Raw genomic sequence first — 19,943 nt, forward strand, 5'->3', positions numbered from 1 at the left:
TTTTCCTAACTCCAGAAGGTACCATGACAGCAGTGTCATAGACAAATGGAAAGAAATAGCAGCAATGAAAAGATACACTGACCCTTAAGTTCAGAATTAATTACTTGAAAACATTTACTTAGGCATTAGATAGTAATTATAATTACCAGAAACAAGTAAACTAAACCAATGGTAACTTAAATTGTTAAATGAATTGACCACGTCTTAGATAAATCTACTATATTTGAATGTCTCCTTAGTCACAGATGGTTAGCTTTTTACCTTCTTTTTAAAATATGTGAAATGACCAGGCACAAAAAATCTAACATGGTATATATGTTATGACTACAATTCTTTAAAAACAGATGAAGAAGTCTGTGAAAAGTATGATGCTTGGAACAAGGATTATATCAGAGTAAAAGTTTTTGCTATTATATCAACTTTTCAATTAAAATATAGAAAAGAAGGCATTATTTTCTGTTTAGTGTTTATATAGGTACACACGGTTCTGGCTTTGAAGCTCTACAGATTGACACACTTAATTACTTTATTGTACAGTAGTTAATCCCTAAAACATCTCAATACGATAGGTGAGTGAAAGTACCCTTCAGTATAAGCAACCTCACCATATAGCAATAAAATTCCTCTTAAGTGATAAAATAACCTAGAACTTTGAACTTGAGGAGCTCTAAGAACCTAGTAAACACTATAATGAGTAACAGCTCAGTTTCTTTAGAGAACATAAGTACACAAGAGAGGGTGAAATACCCAGAGCTATGTGAGGGGAAGCAGAGGTTTTTCTAAGAGAATGTCCTACAGTTTGGGAGGTGGATTAGGCAGAGCATGTTACAGTGAAGATTCTGGACATGCGAGTTAAAAAAAAGATGAATAGCATTTAAGTGCAGAATTCAGGGACTAGCATGACATAAGAGTTTCCAATTCAGTCTCACTTAGGGGTTTCAATGGGAACCATTTGCCAATTATATACTATAAATAAAAGAAAAATAGATTCACTCTATGGCCAATTCTCTCGAATAAATCTGTTCAAGATATTTATATGCACCCATGTATGCAAACCCCACTCCTGTACTCTTATTTAAATGCTGAAGATAGTAATATTCAAGGCTGACAGAAAAAAAAAAGAACTTAGGTAGTGTCTGACTTAAAATCCATTAAACAGAACTGTCTGACATGAGTTTAGTGGGAAATGTATGACGCAGTACTCATGAAGGATTTTATAATTATAAATGTCTAATAAAACTAACTGTAATCATTCTCACGTCAGCTAAACTCTGACACATTCTGACATAATTATGATTGAGAATATTATTAAAATATCTAGGTCTGTGTACTTTCATGACTAAAGGCAAATTCTGCACCTGACAAATCACGTATCAGTTGTATCAGATTTTACACACTGAAATGAGTTAACAGTTGTCACGCTGACAGGGCCACATGCTCCCATGTACTGTGGTCATTCAGAAAAGTCTTGGTTATTTGCTTTGGAATTAAGTTGAAAGTGAGTTTCAATTTAGTGTGTTGAGATTATGAAAGTCTAATTTGTGCAAATACATGCTTTGGGCCCTCAGGAAAAAGTCTACTACAATATTTGTGGGAACCAGAGTACACATGACACGCTGTAGTAGTGAATTTGTGTAAAAGGTGTTCACAAGTGAGCCGAGAAAAGTGAGCAGGCTGTGTGGACACCTTACTTTGGTCGTCTCAGCCACCACTTTTTAAGAGTTCTTAGTAAGGAGATGTATGTACAAAACGGAGGCAAAAAATCAGAGAGCTGTATATAGCACAACATATATTTTTAACGAAATTAACAACATTTCAGGGAAAGACACGAAGATATGGTTAATATAATTAAAGAAGTACTGGACCTTCCAGCCATACAACCCTCAACTGACTAATCTTTCAAGCGTAAACCTGGCATTCAAACCGGTGTCCACATCAACATCTTGGTTCTCCTGGTGTAAACTATAGTATACAAATGAAGTACATATTTTAACTGACAGACAGTTGCATGCATTTTTCAGAGGATAAGTATTCAGCACTAGTGAATACCTTCAAGATACATAAAAAGTTCTTATGCCAAAGTTGAGACAGAATCATCTAAATAATTTTCAAGCAGACCCCAGAGTGCTCTAGGACTTGCCTTCTTACCTTGAAACATCCATGTAGGACAGATAATTCGGAACTGGGTAAACGTCAAGTTGGACAAGTTCTAGGAAGCAGAAGACAAAAACATTACCATTCAAGTGACACAGAGACTCTTTTTATATGTAGAATATCATTCCTGTGCTTTATTCTCCATGGTTTGTTTAGGTTAGGAAATACATCCATTTGTTTAACTTTGAAACTATAGGAAAGTACAAAGAACTTCGAATTTAATCACAAGATCTTATTCAGAGACTGAAATAAATCACTCATTCTACTTCCCTACCTCTTTCTTATCCACTTACTGTGGCACTCCTCTTGTTATGCATGCTAAATTTTATCTGGAAGATTAACTGTATGAATACCATTTTTTGTTTTAAACATTCAGGGTTCCTTCCATAAAATCAAATGCACCCTGGCTTGTGCCTTTTTCACTCTATTGGAACAGCACTCCTGAGGGTCACAAATGACGTCCTCTACTCAAATCTGGAAGCCCTTCCTCAAAACTGTATGAAATGACACCTAGGCTTTTGTTTCTCAGATAGAGTAGTTTCAAGATGTCCTTCTGCTTCTCTAAACCCTTACCAAGTAAGTATTTCAGAGGTTCAGCTTCTCTCTGGTTTCCTACTCTGGCCCCAGCTAACTGTGAGGGCTTTGGCGGTCTACTTTTGGTACTGGGTCTCTTCTCTTTTCTAGTTACCTTACTTCCATGGTTTCAGGTACCACCTATGAGCAGATGTCTTAAATCAGCATCTGTAGTCCTGACTGCAGATTACTACTAGCTCACACAAAAACCACTGCAATAACCTGGATTAGTGGAAGAGTGCATCTTTCCACTCTTCTCCCATAAGTGCACTCTGCACACTGCTTTCATGTTAACAGTCTTTATAGCATCATTTCCATCACATGCCTCCTGCACTAAGAATCTCCACTGGTTCTCTACAGCTTACTGTACTAGCTTCAAAGCTTCACCAAGCTTCACTCCAAGCCATGCATCCCATATGTACTTCTCACCACTTTCCAGCAGGTACCTATGAGTTTAGAATTCCCTGTGTTCTTCCATCTGCCGAACAAACCACATTCAGATTCTTTCCCTTTCAACACCCACTTCATACCTCCCGGCTACCCATATCCTATAACCCTTTGGTGACCTGTAGCTATCTGAGGTTTGGTTTGTTTCTCCAGTGAGAAGACAGTAATCTCATTAAAAAAAAGAAAAGAAAAAAAGAAAAATCCCTATCCTCTAGCACTCTTGCACTACACTATGCGTAAAACAAGTGCTTGATAAATATTTGTTCAGCACGTAGTAGTAAGTACTTGTTTCCATTCAGTTGTCTGATGGGAGGGAATGGAAATCTTCACTTCAGAAAACATATGCCCATACGACCTTTTCTGTTTTAGAACTGTCATGATTTCCAAATTCTAAGGAGGAGACCTTATTAAATGAGTAAGACTCTTGCTCTGTGGTGTCCCTGTGGGTATATAATTTGGGTTTCTCTTAAGGTGAGCTCCTTTGTTGGTGGAGTGGGAAATCTGAGACCCTGAATGGAGTCCGTAACAGACCTCCCTTTCACTTTCATTCTCCAGATTTACTATCTTTTTTTTTTTTAATTAATTAATTAATTTATTTATTTATGGCTGTGTTGGGCCTTCGTTTCTGTGCGAGGGCTTTCTCTAGTTGCGGCAAGTGGGGGCCACTCTTCAACACGGTGCGCTGGCCTTTCACTGTCGCAGCCTCTCTTGTTGTGGGGCACAGGCTCCAGACGCACAGGCTCAGTAGTTGTGGCTCACGGGCTTAGTTGCTCCACGGTATGTGGGATCTTCCCAGACCAGGGCAAGAACCCGTGTACCCCTGCATTGGCAGGCAGATTCTCAACCACTGTGCCACCAGGGAAGCCCCCCAGATTTACTATCTTAACAAGGTAGCCCAATCAACAGTTCACCCCCCACCTTCCCCCCTGTCTGCCCTTCAAGGAGAAGAGCCAAATCACAAGTGGGAGTAACCTATCTAAATATCACGATATGAGAAAAACAAATTAGGAACTATAAAATCTTCCTTTTTGATTCCTTTAAATACCAAACCAGGATTCTTCTTTTATGATTTTTGTCTTAGCAAAATTGGAAAAACTTATTTTCCTAAATGAGGAAAGAAAAATCAAAGTGAGGCAGAGAAGATGGCACTGAGTAAATTCTTAGAACCAAAAGAGAAACTCTGGGGACTTCCCTGGTGGCGCAGTGGTTAAGAATCCGCCTGCCAATGCAGGGGACACAGGTTCAAGCCCTGGTCCGGGAAGATCCCACATGCCGTGTAGCAACTAAGCCCGTGTGCCACAACTACTGAGCCCGCGTGCCTAGAGCCTGTGCTCTGCAACAAGAGAAGCCACTGCAATGAAAAGCCCGCACGCCGCAACTAGAGAAAGCCTGCATGCGGCAATGAAGACTCAACGCAGCCAAAAATAAATAAATTAAATAAATAAATTTTAAAAAAAAACAAAAGAGAAAATCTGATGTGGTCTTTGTTACATACCATTAGAAGAGGTATACAGTGCTTTTAGGAAATAGCCACAGATGTTTAGTGTCACCAGTTGATTCCTTTCACAGTGTAAAACTTCAATGTTGTTGAAAACCATAGCATCTAGATCACCAAGCTTATTGTCGCGCAGATCAAGCTGAGTGACGTGAGGGAGAAAGTCCACTTCATCTGCTATTAGCTTCCTAATTAGGTTCAGTCTTGAGAGGAAAAGGACAAAAATAGAGACTATAATTAACTGCAATGTTATAAATAAACAGTCACACCCTCATATGGTGACTAACAAGAAGGACTCAGGTCTCACTCTGTCACGGTCCTCCATGATTTCTTTAATCTCAGTATCTGGCTTTCCTTAACTAGCCAGATTCTCTGGCTATTTCTAGCTACAATTCCATGAGGTCTTAACCTTGACAATATAATCTGAAACACAATTTAGATCATTAAGGCTGGAAGAGAAATATGCATATTGATTTCACCTTAGTTCATTTCAACGGAGAAAAAAATCATTTGAATGTTTATTTCCAAAGAATCTGGTTGAAAGAACACGAGAAGCAAAACCCAGAATAACCCATTAAGCACATTACAACTACATGGATATTTCAGGAAAGAGAGAGGATGAATGAGCAGGTAGATGAGCAGCCATAAAAGGACAGAATTAATCGGTGAACTTGGAAAAAAAATAATGAATGGGAGCCAAATATACACCAGAGACAGGTGTGCAAATATATCTGAATTTTCAGTTGGTTCTGGACCAAAGATTAATTACCAAAACTATCTCCAATTTTAAAATACTACTTGAAAGAGCAAAGTGCAGAAAATACTGAAATTTGACATGTAGGATTCACTGAGAAATCATAAAACAAAGGACAATAATGGGGATCAACAAGTTCAGGGCACAGGGAAAAACTGGCAGAGCCTCAGTCATAAGAACTAGTTAGCTAATAGACTAAAGTTGCCATGAATGAGCTGCCAAGAAGATAAGTAAGTAGTAATGGGGACCAGGAATCAATGTAACAAAAACACATCTGGCTTCAAAGTGGAGAAAAACAGATGAAAATCTCAATTCCTAGTTTGCTAGGCTACGCCCAACTCCTTTACAAACAAACAAACAAACAACAGAACCTCCTGCTTCTCATTACAAAGCCAACAGAGTGCTGAGATCATGCACTTGGTTAGAAGAGCATTAATACAAAGGCAGGAGCTTAGAAAAAAGCCAAGTCTTCTCTGCAGTGATTTTCTGCCGTTTGAGAAAATAAAATAAAATGAGGGTAACTAAAATTTTACTAGCAGTATCATAAAGCCACTGAAACACAAGGAAGAGTGACAAGACAGCAAAGAGCTAGGACTTGTCAACCTGCAAGAACAGCATATTGCCTCTTCAAATGTCCCCAAGATGATTTTTTTTTTTTTTTGCTCCTTTTCTTTTCTATTCCAGGTTGTAAGATTAAAAAACTGGCCTCAACCCAGCAATTTGCCTATCTCCAAATGCTCACTAGATTACTAGAATATGTACACAGAATAAAAAGAAAAAAAACCCCAAATCTAATTTTGGATATAAGAGATTGCAGGAATTGAAAAAATGTCCCATGATCTCCCTAACCTACACTTTAAATTATCTTCACGTGGCACTATCATCTCCTCGCCCTCCCCCTCCACTGTATTAACACTAACGTAATTAAAGGGCTGGTTTAATGAGGAGACAAAAGAAAATCTATAACGACAGGGAGGTTAGTCCCACTATTCACTTTAAATTGCCAAGTCTTATCAGGATGCAAATATCAAAAGTTTTCAGGCTCACACAATAATACAACTACTTAGGGTGACCTTTTAAAGAGGCAAAATGTGGTAAAAATTTTCTTCCAATAATCTCCTCAGTGAACACAGGCATTTTATTTATTTCATCAATACTCACTGAGCATTTACTATGTGTTGATCGGCAGCAGGAAAATGTTCTAGTTCCAGTTTGCTGCTCAACACTTGCATATGTGGCCTTGAGCAAGTCACCAAAGTCTCGGTTAAGTCTAATTCTAACCTGTAAAATGGGGATGACACCTTCCTTGTCCTACAAGGCAGTTGAGAAAATCAAATGAATGCATGTGCTGGTGCTCTGCGAACAAGGCAAAGCCGTGGTGGTGATGATGACAGTAACCTATGGCTTTGTATCAATCCTAGATGAATAAAGTAAGGTGCTTGTCAACAGATTTAGTCACTTAGTGAGGAAAACCAGATACGCTTTAAAATACGAAGTCTAAAGATACAAGTATGTGATAAATGTCATAAATGGCATAAAATACAGAGAATGGTCAAAAAAGATGCTGTGCAAGAGGAGCCGTCTCATCTGAATCCCAAGGGCAGGCAGAATTCAACAGATGTAAATGGGAGAAGAAAGGAGTCCATGAGGAGTTGCTGAATGGCCTTTGGACTGAAGAGAAGATCACAAGGTGAGTTTCACGCATGGGTGTAGGGGGTCCCTCAGGAGTGCAGGCTATGTGACAGGAGTGAGAATATGGCTACAAAGGTGAGTTAGTCAATTAATCTTTATCAAGTACTGTGCCTACTAAGCGCTAACACTGGGAACTCAAGGATACATAAATAAGAGCAGTGCTTCTCAAGTTATCTCGGGTGCAGGACCTATTTTCTGAACTTCTGATCCATCACAGACCGATGTGTAGTCATATGCACATACCAGGACACAGCGCACCACACAAGCAGTTCATCGCTGCAAGTTCGCCAACACCGAAACTAGTCTACTCCCTGTACCATGAGAAAGTCTGCTTACATGAGTCTACTTGGATGTTGTGGCAATGTCAGGTCACTGTGCGTTTCTAAGATATTAAGTCTCAATTTCTATACATATCTCATTGCAGAAAAGTAGCAAATAGTAGGTTTGCTAGCACAGGCTGGAGGACCACACTTTGAGCAGCTCTGAGCTAGAGAGAGCCTCATCCTCAAGGGATTCACAGGCTAGTGGGTTGAAACCAGATGCGAGAGCTTGAATATCTTGAACTAGAGAACTGAAGGCTCTGAGCAAGGCTGTGCTTGCTTGAGAGGCTGTACAATGGCAGCAGACAGCTCAGCTAGGAGACAATAGCAGCAGTGAGAAGGCAAAGGAAGGGACAAGGAGTCAAACTAGTGTGCGAGAACTGATGGGTTCTGGTGGCAGACCAGAAAATAGAGTCAAAAATTTTGTGTCTGGATAACCAATGAAGCAGTGTTGCTAACAGCAAAATGAGGAATCCAGGGGAAAGAACTGGTTGAACAGAAAGAAACTAAACTCTGTTTCACATGTAATTTGGGTGAGTGTGTCAATAGGAGAAAGCAAGGTGAAATTATCCTGCTGGCAGCTGAAGTGGAATTAATCCCAAGAAGAGAAATAAAGAGTTAGAGAAAAACTGAGGAATATTTACCATGGAGACGAAAGGTAAATGATGAAGTCCTGTGAGTACAGGCAACCAACCACCAAGGTACAAAACAGAAAGAGAGGTGATCGAGGAGAAAGACGTAATATCCACATTTTGGACAGAGAAGAGGAGGAGAAATTATTAATGATGCCATAGAAGAGTATCAGACTCAAAAATGTGAATATGAGAAAAAGAATAAGATTAAAAGAAAAATGACTACTTTTAATCTGATGTAATATTTCCATCTGAAGGAATAAAAATTCAATCAATAAAATCAGCCCTCTGCTTACAGAAACTAAGTGAAACTCCCCTTAAATCATTCCACTAGCTTCAGTTTAAAATATTAAGGCAGAATTATAAGCAAATCTGACCAGATTTCTGCCCCCTCAGCTCAGTGGTCTGAAGGGAAGCAGTTACCTATTAATGATCATTCCACATTTACATGTACAAAAGTCTATTCTGGTATTTAAATATCCTGTAACTAATCTCATCTAAAAAAGACCCAATTAGAACTAGAAATCTGAAGAGTTTACAAAGCTCTTAATAAGAAGTTACTTCCAAACATATTAGATTGAGCTCGTTTGTAAGCTAATTCAGATCAAGAAAAATGATGCTTTCTTATCCATACCAGGTAACTTATAAATCCCCTCGTGCTTGCTACCTGAGGTCAAAACGACCATCGTTATACCTCTGGGTGGCTGAATTTAAAAAGGGCTCAAATTCTTGAATATGAAGGTTTTCTAAACCCAAGTGACTCAGAGGCAAATAACGTTAACAATTTAGAAAGAAAGTTAACAAGACAAAGTGTTCAGTTCCCTATCCTGTCACACTCCAAAAAGTTCTCAAAGTCAGATAAATTATTACCATTTGAACTCCCTGAACTAAGAATTCTAGGTCTGCAAATTGCTAACACTTCCCCAGGTGCGACAGGCTTGATTCCTTTAGTCTGAGGAAAGGTAAAGCAAATCAACTCTTTGTGGGACTGGAATGAATGGGTTCCCCGGGGCCAAACGGGTAAGAATGGAGATGAGAGAGGAGCAAAAGGTGATGCTACTTTATACTGATGAACAGGCCTGAGTGAGGGTCTGGGGTTATCACCAGAGAGGAAAGTGGGTAGTAAAACAAGGAAAGAACCATCAAAGAGGTGAAAAGATGCCAAGACGGACAGCTGAGCACGTTCATGAGTAGGAGATCTCAGCAGGTAATAATAACAATATGTAACATTTGCTGGGAGAGTGAGGCATTTACTCCATTCCTTCCAAAACTCTATGAATTAGATTCTGTTATTAACTGTAATCTAGAGATGAGAACACAGCTGCACAGAGACATTAAATATTTCACCCAAGATTTAATGTGGTCATCACTCCCTGGCTAATGGGAAAGTTAGTTTGGTTGAAAAAGTATCAAATTGGGCAAGTCAATATTAAGGCCTAAACCTAACAGGTTGCTTTGCAGGAACTCAAGCCCAATGACAGGCTCTTGTTTTTCCTTAAAAAAAGAGAAATTTAGAATGGCTTCCTCCTTGTGTATTGGTTCTTTGTGCATTAGAAAGTAAAACTGAAGTTTACATACAAAGGGATGATTACTGGGCATCTGTGATGTAGCAAGGCTTGTGTTAGTGTTTTCAGCTGGAGTTTAGTGCAATCAGGATTCAAAATGCAGGTTCCCTTGTTCTTGCAAGGGCTGAGAGTGGAGGTTCTGGCCAAACTTGGGCCTACCAAGAGATTATGAGTTTTACATTTTTGTAAAGAACTGTAAACTACGGGCAGACCCATCTGGATAGAGAGAGGAAATTAAAATAAGTAAATTAAATAAGTAATAAATTTAATTTAATGAATATATTATATTAAGGAAGCCAAGGAAGGGGAAAAAAATTAAGGAGAGATGCTCAATTGTGTCAACTGCCTCAAGCCACAGAAAAGTAGGAATAAGAGAGAAAAATATCCACTTGGCTCTTGATACGGTTTTCATTCACCATAAATAGCTCTCTCTGACTCGATGGGCCTACTGATTCACGCTAATTAAAACTGGGCTCAAACTTGCAAAACCAACTAAGACCTTCAAGATATGTGGTCACTCATCAGTGAGAAAAAAAATTTTAACAAGTTTCAGGCATGAGCAGACCCTACTACTAATCATTATACTTCCCTCTGGGCAAAAATAGCAAAGCGGGCCCTTATTGCAACTAACCAGCCTGCTTGCCTTGACAGAAGAATGCCACCAAAAGGGCTATAACCTACCCCCCAAATATAAGCCAACCACTCAAATGGGATATATATCTTTAAAATGGTTACCTTAGATCCACATGTTTAATGTGAGGCATTTTTCTTAAAGCCTGTAGCCTAAGAGTCTCCATACAGTTTCCAGACATACAAAGCTTATCCACAGCAGTCAATTTCTCCAATACCTCTGGAATGTCAGTGAATTCATTGAAAGAAAGACCAAGATAACTAAGCTGATGCATGTTCTCCAACTCAGCAGGAAGGGTCTGGAGAAAGTTTCCATCCAACAAAAATGTCTGTAAGCTATTAAAGAAAACATAAGAATTAGAAAGAGAATGTATAAATTTTACATCTTTATTATTAACATACGAGTTCCATAAGTATAGATCATAATACCAGAAAAAGAAAATATACTATCCTTTGCAAAATGCTAAGGACAGGGCCTGAGGCAATAATACACCAGAGAGAAATGATCAGAGATAAACATCTTAATCTTTTACTGAAAACGAAAATTATGACCAATTTTCCCAACTTGGATAGGCATAAATGAGAACAACACGAGCTGACGGCAGTGTGAATCAGCCCAAATACCCATCTTTCATTGTTATTCTAAAAAATTAACTTCTAGGTCTTAGAATTCAACGTAACTCAGGAAATGAGAAAGTAACCCCTCCTCCCATATTTAGACACATTCACCTGTAGGGGTCTTCATTCTAAACAAGGGTATTTTAATTTTTTACAAGATTCTGAAAGAAGCTAACAAACGAACTCTACACAAGAGCATGATCTCTTGATTTGGGACCAAGAGACCAACATATGACCAACATAACAAGTTAACTAATCTCATGTGCTGCGACCCTGATGCAGCTTTCTCGGGGTTTCTGAGAGATACTTTGCAGCAGGGTTTGAAGTACATACTTGTGCATAACTCCGACGGCTCCTGGGACTGCTCGGAGGGCATTGCAGGACACGTTCAGCTCGGCCAGGGTTGGAATATTGCAGACTGCTAATGGGAAGTCCCCTAAATGATTATTGGAAAGGTTAAGACTCTTCAACTTGCTGAACCTATTATAATAAAAGGAAAGAAAAGACAGATGTCATAGATGCATAACATCACATGATTTTGGCACAGCCTTAGAGATAATCTAGTCCAACTCTAATTCAGCTGAGCAGAAAAAGGAGCCCTCAGAGGGTAAGCGAGCAGCAGAGCTGCAGAGCTGGAGTGCACATCTTCAGACTCTAAGGCCAGCGTTTTACCTAAAATATAAAGATGATATTTAAGAACAAACGTCACTCTAAAATAAGGTTGAATATTTGAGGCGGTGAGTTTGCTGGAGTGAGTTTTTTAGCTTCACCTTGGCTAGCTTAATTAACACCCGTGTGAATGACAACAGAGAGGAAGGAAAAGAACACCGATGTAGCTCTTTAGGATTTCTGTTACCCCAGACAAGTCAAAAACTTTTCTGCTTCCCTTCTCTCCAATCCAAACCTGAAATAAAAACTTCACAATTAATCAAAACTACACTGTCTCTAAGGGTACCAGTTTTGCAGTTCCAAATTGAAGAACCAATGACCATTCCTCAATCTCGATCCTATACTTGCTCCTGCTAACCACACACCCTTCCACGAAGAGCTCTTCTCATCTCACTCTAAGGACACTTTCCTCACCTAGCCTCTTCCTAGCTCTCTCCAACCTTTCCTCCTTTTCTTCCCCATCTCCTCTTTCCTACCCCACAGTTAGGAACTCCTCACAGATGTGCTCTTTGTTTCTTCTCTCTTTACACTGTCTTCCTTGGAAATCGTTTTACTACTCTGTGGACAACTCTCTCTAACCCTATCACACACCATCTCCTCTCTGTTGACCCACCCTACAACATTTCCAGTCCAAAACTGAACATACCATCTTTATCCCAGACCTGCACTTCCTCCTGCTCTATTTTTGTTAATGGCTCTTTCATTTTCTGTTGTCCAAACAATTAAAGCAATTCAAGAAGTCACCTCTAAGTTTGAGGGCACTTCTCTGTGTACTCTCGTATTTGGCCCACTGCCAACCTCTACACGTTTTCTATTTTGAGATGAGAATCAGATGAGTTATTGCATTATGCTAATTATTTTATAAACTGGCCAAGCCTAAATACTAGGCAATGTGTACTATGCCTAGAACAGACACATCTTAAAAATAAACCCAGTTCAATCCAATCAGCATTTTAAGAAACTGTCATGTGACATCTTTATTGAATTTTATAATAAAAAATGTAAAGCTTTGTTCTAAATGGCTATATAAATTTTATTCTAAATAGAAAGCTGACAATGTACCTATTTGACAGATTGATAGCTATTTTCTTGACAGAGTAATTTTATTTTATTTTATTTATTTATTTTTGGTGGGGGTGAAATTGAAAAGAATAGTTTTACTGCTTTGCCAGGCAAAGGGGGCCACAGAGGGCTAATGCTTTCAAAACTGAGTGTCCTGACCTGCAGGGGGTAGTGAGGAGTTTTATAGTAATGGTTCAAAGAGGAGGGTGTGATCAGCTCATGGACATTCTTCTGATTGGTTGGTGGTGAGGTAAGCGGAAGTCAGCATCATCAACCTTCTGGTTCCAGCCAGTCCGTGGTCTGCCTGTTGTGGCAGCATACAGTTAACCTCTCCCACCTGGCGGGGGTTTCAGTATCTGGTTTCAGGACCTAATGAAGCCCAGGTTCTTGATGTCTCATCGCAGAAAGAATTCAGTGAGAGACAAAGTGATGGGTAAGAAGTGGGTTTATTTAGACAGAAGCACACTCCACAGACAGAGTGTGGGCCATCTCAGAAGGTGAGAGCGGCCAACAGAGTAATTTTAAAGTAAAAAACAAAACAAAACTTAAGAATTACCGCTAAACGTGAATAATCATTTTAAAATTTGTTTTGTATTTTATGATTTGATTCATTAGTCCTACTTAAAACAAAGAATGTTTATCCTCCGTTCTGATTATCTATGATCTATCCAACACACAAGCTAGAATTAGAGGGTCTATTATTCCTAGCCCAGGGGTTCTCAAAGCATGGTTGGGGGACCGTGCAAGAGGTCCTTTAGATCCTTTCAGGAGATTCTCAAGGTCAAAACTATTTTCATAACAATACTAAGATGTCATTTGACTTTTGCCACTCTCATTTTCTCCCAAGTGTCCAGTGGAGAGTTCCAGATGGTACATGTCTTTGTGATAGCACACCTGATTAGAAACAGAAAGAGACTTGAGAATCCAACTATCTTCTACTTAAGCCAGGCGTTAAGAGTTGCAACAATATAAAATAAGAACATTCTTCTCCCTATTTTTTCTTGTTATAGAAGGTAGTTATTTTTCATAAAAAATACATATGTTAACAAGAATGGGGTTTATTATTTTTCTAAATGAATTACTATATATGAAAATATTTCTCAGTTTAAATTTCTAACACAGTAAATATCAATAGTTTAATCCACAGAAATAAAAGCTGCTTAGGGTCCCCCGTTTTTGAGACAGTAAAACAGTCTTGAAATAGGGTTGCCAGATAAAATACAGGACATCCAGTTAAATTTGTATTTCAGATAAACAACAAATAATTTTTTAGTATAAGTATGTCTCAAATGTTGCATGAGACATACTTATGCTAAAAAACATATATTCTTTTTTTTTCTGAAATTCAAATTTAACTAGATGCTTTTTCTTCTTCTAATTCTGGAAACTCTATCCTGAAATAGATAAAACTGCTGTTCTAGTCCAAACAAAAACAGTACCCTACCTTCTAGATTTGTATCCTCATTTGGTAGAACTGGCCACAGTTTTAAAATATGCATGCAATTAAACTGAACTTTTTTTTAAAAAGTTCCTCTAGGAAGGAAAAAGACCCTAGACATTATCCAAAACAATATAGCACAAAGACTTCAGAAAGTGGGGAACAGAAGGATTACAATTCCAGTAATTACTCAAGATGGAAAGTGGAAGCATTGGCTTTTGGAAAAGTATTTGTCACTAACAGGGGGATAAAAGGTATATGCATCTATGCAAACAAATTTTTTAGGACCATACCATTCCTGAGAAGAAAGGCAAGCAGCAGTGAGTTGAATGAGTAAAAGGCAGGTGACAAACTTGAATGGAAGAGGAAAAAAATAGTTAAGTACAGGCCAAGTGCCCCTATAGAACAAGGAGTTTGGGCTCCCTTGGCCTAGAGCTGTACTGTTTGGTACAAATACCACGAGACCCAGGTGGCTCCCGAGCATGTGAAATGGGGCCAGTCAAAACTGACATGTTCTCTAATTATAAAATACATACTGGATTTCAAAGACTTAGTACAAAAAAGAATGTAAACTCTATTAATAATTCTTTATAACTGATCATTTTGATACATTGAATTAAATAAGCTATATTATTAACATTAATTTCACCTGTTTCTTCTTCCTCTTCCTCAATGTGGCTACCAGAAAATTTAAGATGACTTATGTGGCTCGCATTATATTTCCATTAGAGACGCATTCTCTCCATACTAACAATAAGCAGGATCCTGGAATTCCTTACCCAAATGACACCTTATCTGTTTTCAGCGCTTGTGTGGGCCTCTTCCCTGGGCCCATCCGCCCATGAGTATGTGAACCCATAGGCCCTAGGAGTGGACAGAGCTTGGACACATGGGCTGTGTGTCCTGCAGGATGAGGGACAGAGTCGGAGACGGGAAACGATGAGATTCAGGCCACTGAGCAAGTTCCCCCCATGCAGCCATATCCAGTGCAGAATCCCAAGGGGTCTGAGGAGTATATAGATAGAATTCAATACATTTGAATCTAGAGGTCATCATAAAAGTATATTTGTGAAGGTAGGAGGCGAGAATGTGTTTTATTTAACAGTTTGTTAGCTTAATTATAAATTAAATATTTAGATATGTGGGCTGGGGCCTCCATTTATACTCTTGCCCTAGACCTATACATTTTAAGGGCTGATTATGATTTATAAGTGTCCTAAGTTTCTCTCGCTCCCTCTCCACCTCCCTCATAGCCTGCCCTGCACAGCCCATCCCCCAAATTCTTCCCAGAAAAGAACACGATGTTCAGAAGACTTGTTTAGCAAACAAAGCACGGATTGTTTCTGAGAACTCAAGTTCTTGATCAGAACACAGTAAAACTCATCTGTTTTGGAAACTCTAACCCTTAGCCTTCTTAGAGGTCCACTTTTTCTTTATTTATGTAGAAAGCAGTCAGATCATAGGCATCTGCCAATTCAAAAACCCCTTCTTAGAAAAATAAAAGTCCACCTAGAATCCACTTCCCTCTGGTCTTCAAATGGGTGAAACAGATACCTGAAGGCAATGTTTAAGTTAAGAGAGAGATAAGAGATCAAAGTGGGGAGTGGGTGACCTTTCCTCCCTTTACCTTCATTTTAAAAGAATGCAGAGGAGAGAGCAAGGTGACAGCACACTGTTACGGAAGAAAAGACCAGAAATCTCTATGTCTCCTACAAAATTAAAGACTTTTACCTCTGTCATTCTTACAGGTGAGACAGATAAGTTATCAAATGTGCACAGGCCCAGATTCTAAAATAAAACTTGGCTGGCTTTGGAAAAATTGCATATTTGGTGAAATATTTTAAATAATTTTATTTTTGAAACTAATATTACAGTTCTTAAACCTTAAAATTAAATCCTTGAAATGAAGTTACATTATATTCACTCAGGCTGCAGATATCCCCTCATAGCTATTCAATATAGGAAGTAGAGGATGATCAGAGCATCATAAAATTTAAGACTAATAAAAATTATTTTAATGACGATTGTAATAATTACAGTTATGAGTTTATCAATAACAAGAAAGGATTCTTTTTGATACTGTAGAAACTAAAAGGACAAGAAACTGTGTGGTTTGTTTTTTAAAAACATCTGTTATACGTACACACACACACACACACACACACACACACACACACACACACACAGTGCCAAGGCTAAAGAAAGCTACTTAAAGTAGATATACCTTCCTTATTTCTCAGGGCTATCAAAAGTGAGAACAGACGGGGCCTTTCATTTCCCAAGCTCATAGACAAAGAAACTAGGCTCAGAGAAATAGTGTGACTCACATACAACTTGAATCTACTGCCTTTCAACATCAGTACTACTTCTCATCTCTCCCGCCCTTCTTTTATTACATCTTATTAAAGAGTTAAATGTAAATAGATATCACTTACTAACAATTCTAAGTCACAGGTCAAAGAACGGCCTCAGAGTAGTGTGTGGAAAGCACTCCTTTTTCACACTCATTTCCCTCTATAGAGGGTGGCATTATCGGCCCTGAAGGATAATGAATATTTTGAACACTATGTACATTTACCTTCAAACAAATTCAGGCACAGCCCATGCTCCCAAACTACCCAACAACCTGAAAAGACTGACTTCACTTTCCAGAGCAAGCAAAATGCTTTAAGGAAAGAGATATTAACTCATGTTCATTTGTTTTATATAGAGCTTGGAGTAGGGAAAAGAAATCAAGTTAACATTCATCCAGTCTAACAGAGTAATCTTAGTTCTCAAAATGAAGTTACACGGCACAGTATCACATTTAGCAAATGGCTTCTCTTTATTTTCTAAGGAGCACCTGCTCCCAATGATTTTATTTTGCAGTATTTATGGATGCCCAATGCCATCCACATAAGATATCACAGTTGAGAAAAACAAACACACAAATGCTGTCAATTTGCATATACCGCCCTGTCCTGGGCTTGTTTTATTATGATCACTGATGTGCTTAATCTTTTCTCCTTTCTCAGCATTTATCCATTCAATCTATCCACACTCAAAAATTTATGTACAAGTTTCTTTCTGCATCTGAGTTAAAGGTAAGGGCTACACAGCCTGTATATATTTAGGAAATAAAACCAAGTAAATAGCATGATAACTATTTGGAGACATAATACTAATTAGCTTTAGATCCATCTAAATCTTTAGTAATTTTCCTTCCAGGAACTAAGGGTACAGTACTAGGAAAACTTGACTGTAAAATAAAATGACAGTATGGTAGAAGTAGTTCTATTTTTAAACATACTCTAAATGTGTTTAAAATGAGTGTCATACACTACACTCATGAAGCGGAAACCACATTTGTCTTACTCAACGAGTCAAAGAAAAATCAATATTACTTTCTGGAGTTATTATTCCCCACAAGTGGGTCAATTAAAAAAAGACTCCCTGGGTGACCGGATTTCCGTATCATAGTAACAGTCCAAGTTTAACTTGTTTTTTTCCCGCGGGGGGACAGGCTAATACACGTTGGAAATTATTAGGCTTCGGTACTAAGTAATGAAGGCCCTGCTTGAGGACTGGAGCTGTAAGCCTAGCTCCAGGCTTAGCCCTCTGCCTTCCATTAATTATTAATTATGAAAAGCAGGTTCCCTCATGGTCTGGAGAGCTGCACCTTAGTGGAGAGGTGCCAACTCTCAGTGCTCTGTAATACAAACTGTATTTGTTTCTAAGAGAAAAATTGCTTTTATTTGGTGACCAAATTAATACATGCTCTTTTTAACAAGTCAAACTCTAGAAGCATGTAAACAAAATGTTAACAGTCTCCTACTTCCTTCCAAATCTCATCCTCCTGAGATAACCAGTGTCTAGAGTCTGGTATATATCCTCCCAAAGCTTTTCTTCCTTGTAAAACATATACATGCGTAAGTGGGTGATAACCTCCCTCCCTCTTTTTTGAGTGGGATTGTACCACACGCTTCTCTTCTACAACTTGTTTTCTCATCTAATACAAACAAATCATCTTTCTGCGTCAGTACGTTAAAATCTAACTCACTCTTTTGACAGCTGCATAATACACAGAGTACAAATGCACCACCATTTATTCCACCCCTCTGCTGATCGACACGGAGTGCTTCCAGTCTTTTGCTGATAGAAATAATTCAGCCTATTTGTGCATCAATGATTTTATTTTGCAGTATTTATGGGTGCCCAATGCCATCCACATTTTTGAAACCCAACAAGCTCTAAAAATTCAGAAATTTTTTTTTGATTCATGTGGTGCCAAAAATGATCTAAACTGATGTGAATATTCATCTGTTCCCTTTAGAAATATAAACGTGTTTGCTTATGGAGTGCTGTCCCAAACCTTGAGGGATGTGTTATACAATATACAGTATAGCCATCGTATTATCTTTAATAACCTGAAAATCTCTGAAATCTGAAACACAAATGGCCTCAAGAGTTTTGGATGAGGGATTGTGAACCTGTATTTCTAAAAGTATAACTGTGGGTCTAAGAGTTTGTACAATTAAAAATTTTTTTAACCTTTCTTATATTTTATACAACGTTTAAAGGTTACTTTCCATTTACAGTTATTACAGAAGATTGGCTATATTCCGTGTGTTGTACAATACATCCTTGACCCTATCTTACACCCAATAGTTTGTATCTCCCACCCCCATATATATTTTTTAATCCATATGGCAAAATTACCAAAAAGTTGTAGAAATTCATACTCCCAATCGGCCACGCAGGAGAGGGTTTCTTTCCACGCTACCTTTACAAAACCATTTAATGTTAGCATCCTTTGCATTATTGCTAATCTGATGGGTAAAAAGTTGTATCAGGTCATTTCAATTGCTATTTCTCAATGAAGTTTATCTTGTTGTGAAGTTCATCTTCTTTGAAATACACAGTCATGTTCTTTGCCCATTTTTCTCCTGGGTTGTTCACCTTCTACTTATCAATTTGTAGGAGCTCCCTGAAAACTATGTGCCTCTTGGTGTCGTATGATGCATGTGTGTCACAGGACACCCCAGCCTATGGTTTCATTTTTCCCGCTTTGTTAATGCTGACTTTAGCCACACACTAATTTTAATTTTTATTTGCTCAAATGTGGCCATTTTTTCCTGTATGGAGTCTATGTTTTTCACCTTGCTTGAGAAGGTCCTCTTACCCTAACCCAAAGTGGCACAAATGTTCTCCTATATTTCCTTCTAATATTTATATATTTTATTTTGCACATTTAGACCTTTACTTCACCTGACATTTATTTTATGTTAGGTGGAGGTCTAACAATTTTTTTTCTGGTAGCTAATTATGCCAGTATCATTTATTAAATAAACCATCCATTTCAATTTCCATTCAATTTAAATAAATTTCATAGGATAGGGGAAGAGAGAACAAAAAGAGAAGCTTAGTGCGATTCCAGTAAAACAGACAAAGAAAAAGGCTTGGGTAAAAACAAGCTGCATTTACTTTTTCCTTCTCTTTTCTTTTCTTCCAAGAGAATTTATAAAATCAAATGCCTGTATTTTTGTCCTTCCTAAGAGCCCACTTTGTGGTTTTGAGTCAGCAAAATGCTTTAATAAAATTATTAGTTTGTTAGAGTAGCTTTTCTCTTTTATCTTTAGAAGGACAAATCTTGGGAAGGGTATTAAAGTACATTTTAAAAATGTGTACTGAATGCACTTTCTCTCAAGAAACATTAGTTAAGTCAATGAATGAAAGACATCAGTCAGCAACTTCCTGATTCATCTTCCATGCACTCCTCAAACTCCAATTCCTTTAGTATGGAACTTTACTGGCTTATGAACTTAGTCCTACACCATGTTTTAATATTTTTGCCCCAATCCAGGAATGATATAGGGCAACCTGAACATGCTCTAACTGTTATGTAAGAAAGCCAA

The 19,943-nt window shown here is 38.2% G+C and overlaps 1 protein-coding gene across 1 annotated transcript in view; it reads right to left on the reverse strand.

Annotated features, from left to right (window-relative positions):
* PHLPP1 (PH domain and leucine rich repeat protein phosphatase 1) overlaps positions 1 to 19,943 on the reverse strand; it is a 213,351-nt gene that overhangs the window by 47,300 nt on the left and 146,108 nt on the right. The window contains exons 5-8 of the mRNA XM_082353754.1: positions 11,214 to 11,360; positions 10,368 to 10,598; positions 4,670 to 4,872; positions 2,149 to 2,209 (exon numbers count right to left, since the gene is read on the reverse strand). Coding sequence (XP_082209880.1) covers positions 2,149 to 2,209; positions 4,670 to 4,872; positions 10,368 to 10,598; positions 11,214 to 11,360 — 642 coding nt within the window. The remainder of the gene's footprint in view (positions 1 to 2,148; positions 2,210 to 4,669; positions 4,873 to 10,367; positions 10,599 to 11,213; positions 11,361 to 19,943) is intronic.

The sequence above is a fragment of the Balaenoptera borealis genome (assembly GCF_965194805.1).
Source record: "Balaenoptera borealis genome assembly, chromosome: 14".
Lineage (NCBI taxonomy): Eukaryota > Metazoa > Chordata > Mammalia > Artiodactyla > Balaenopteridae > Balaenoptera > Balaenoptera borealis.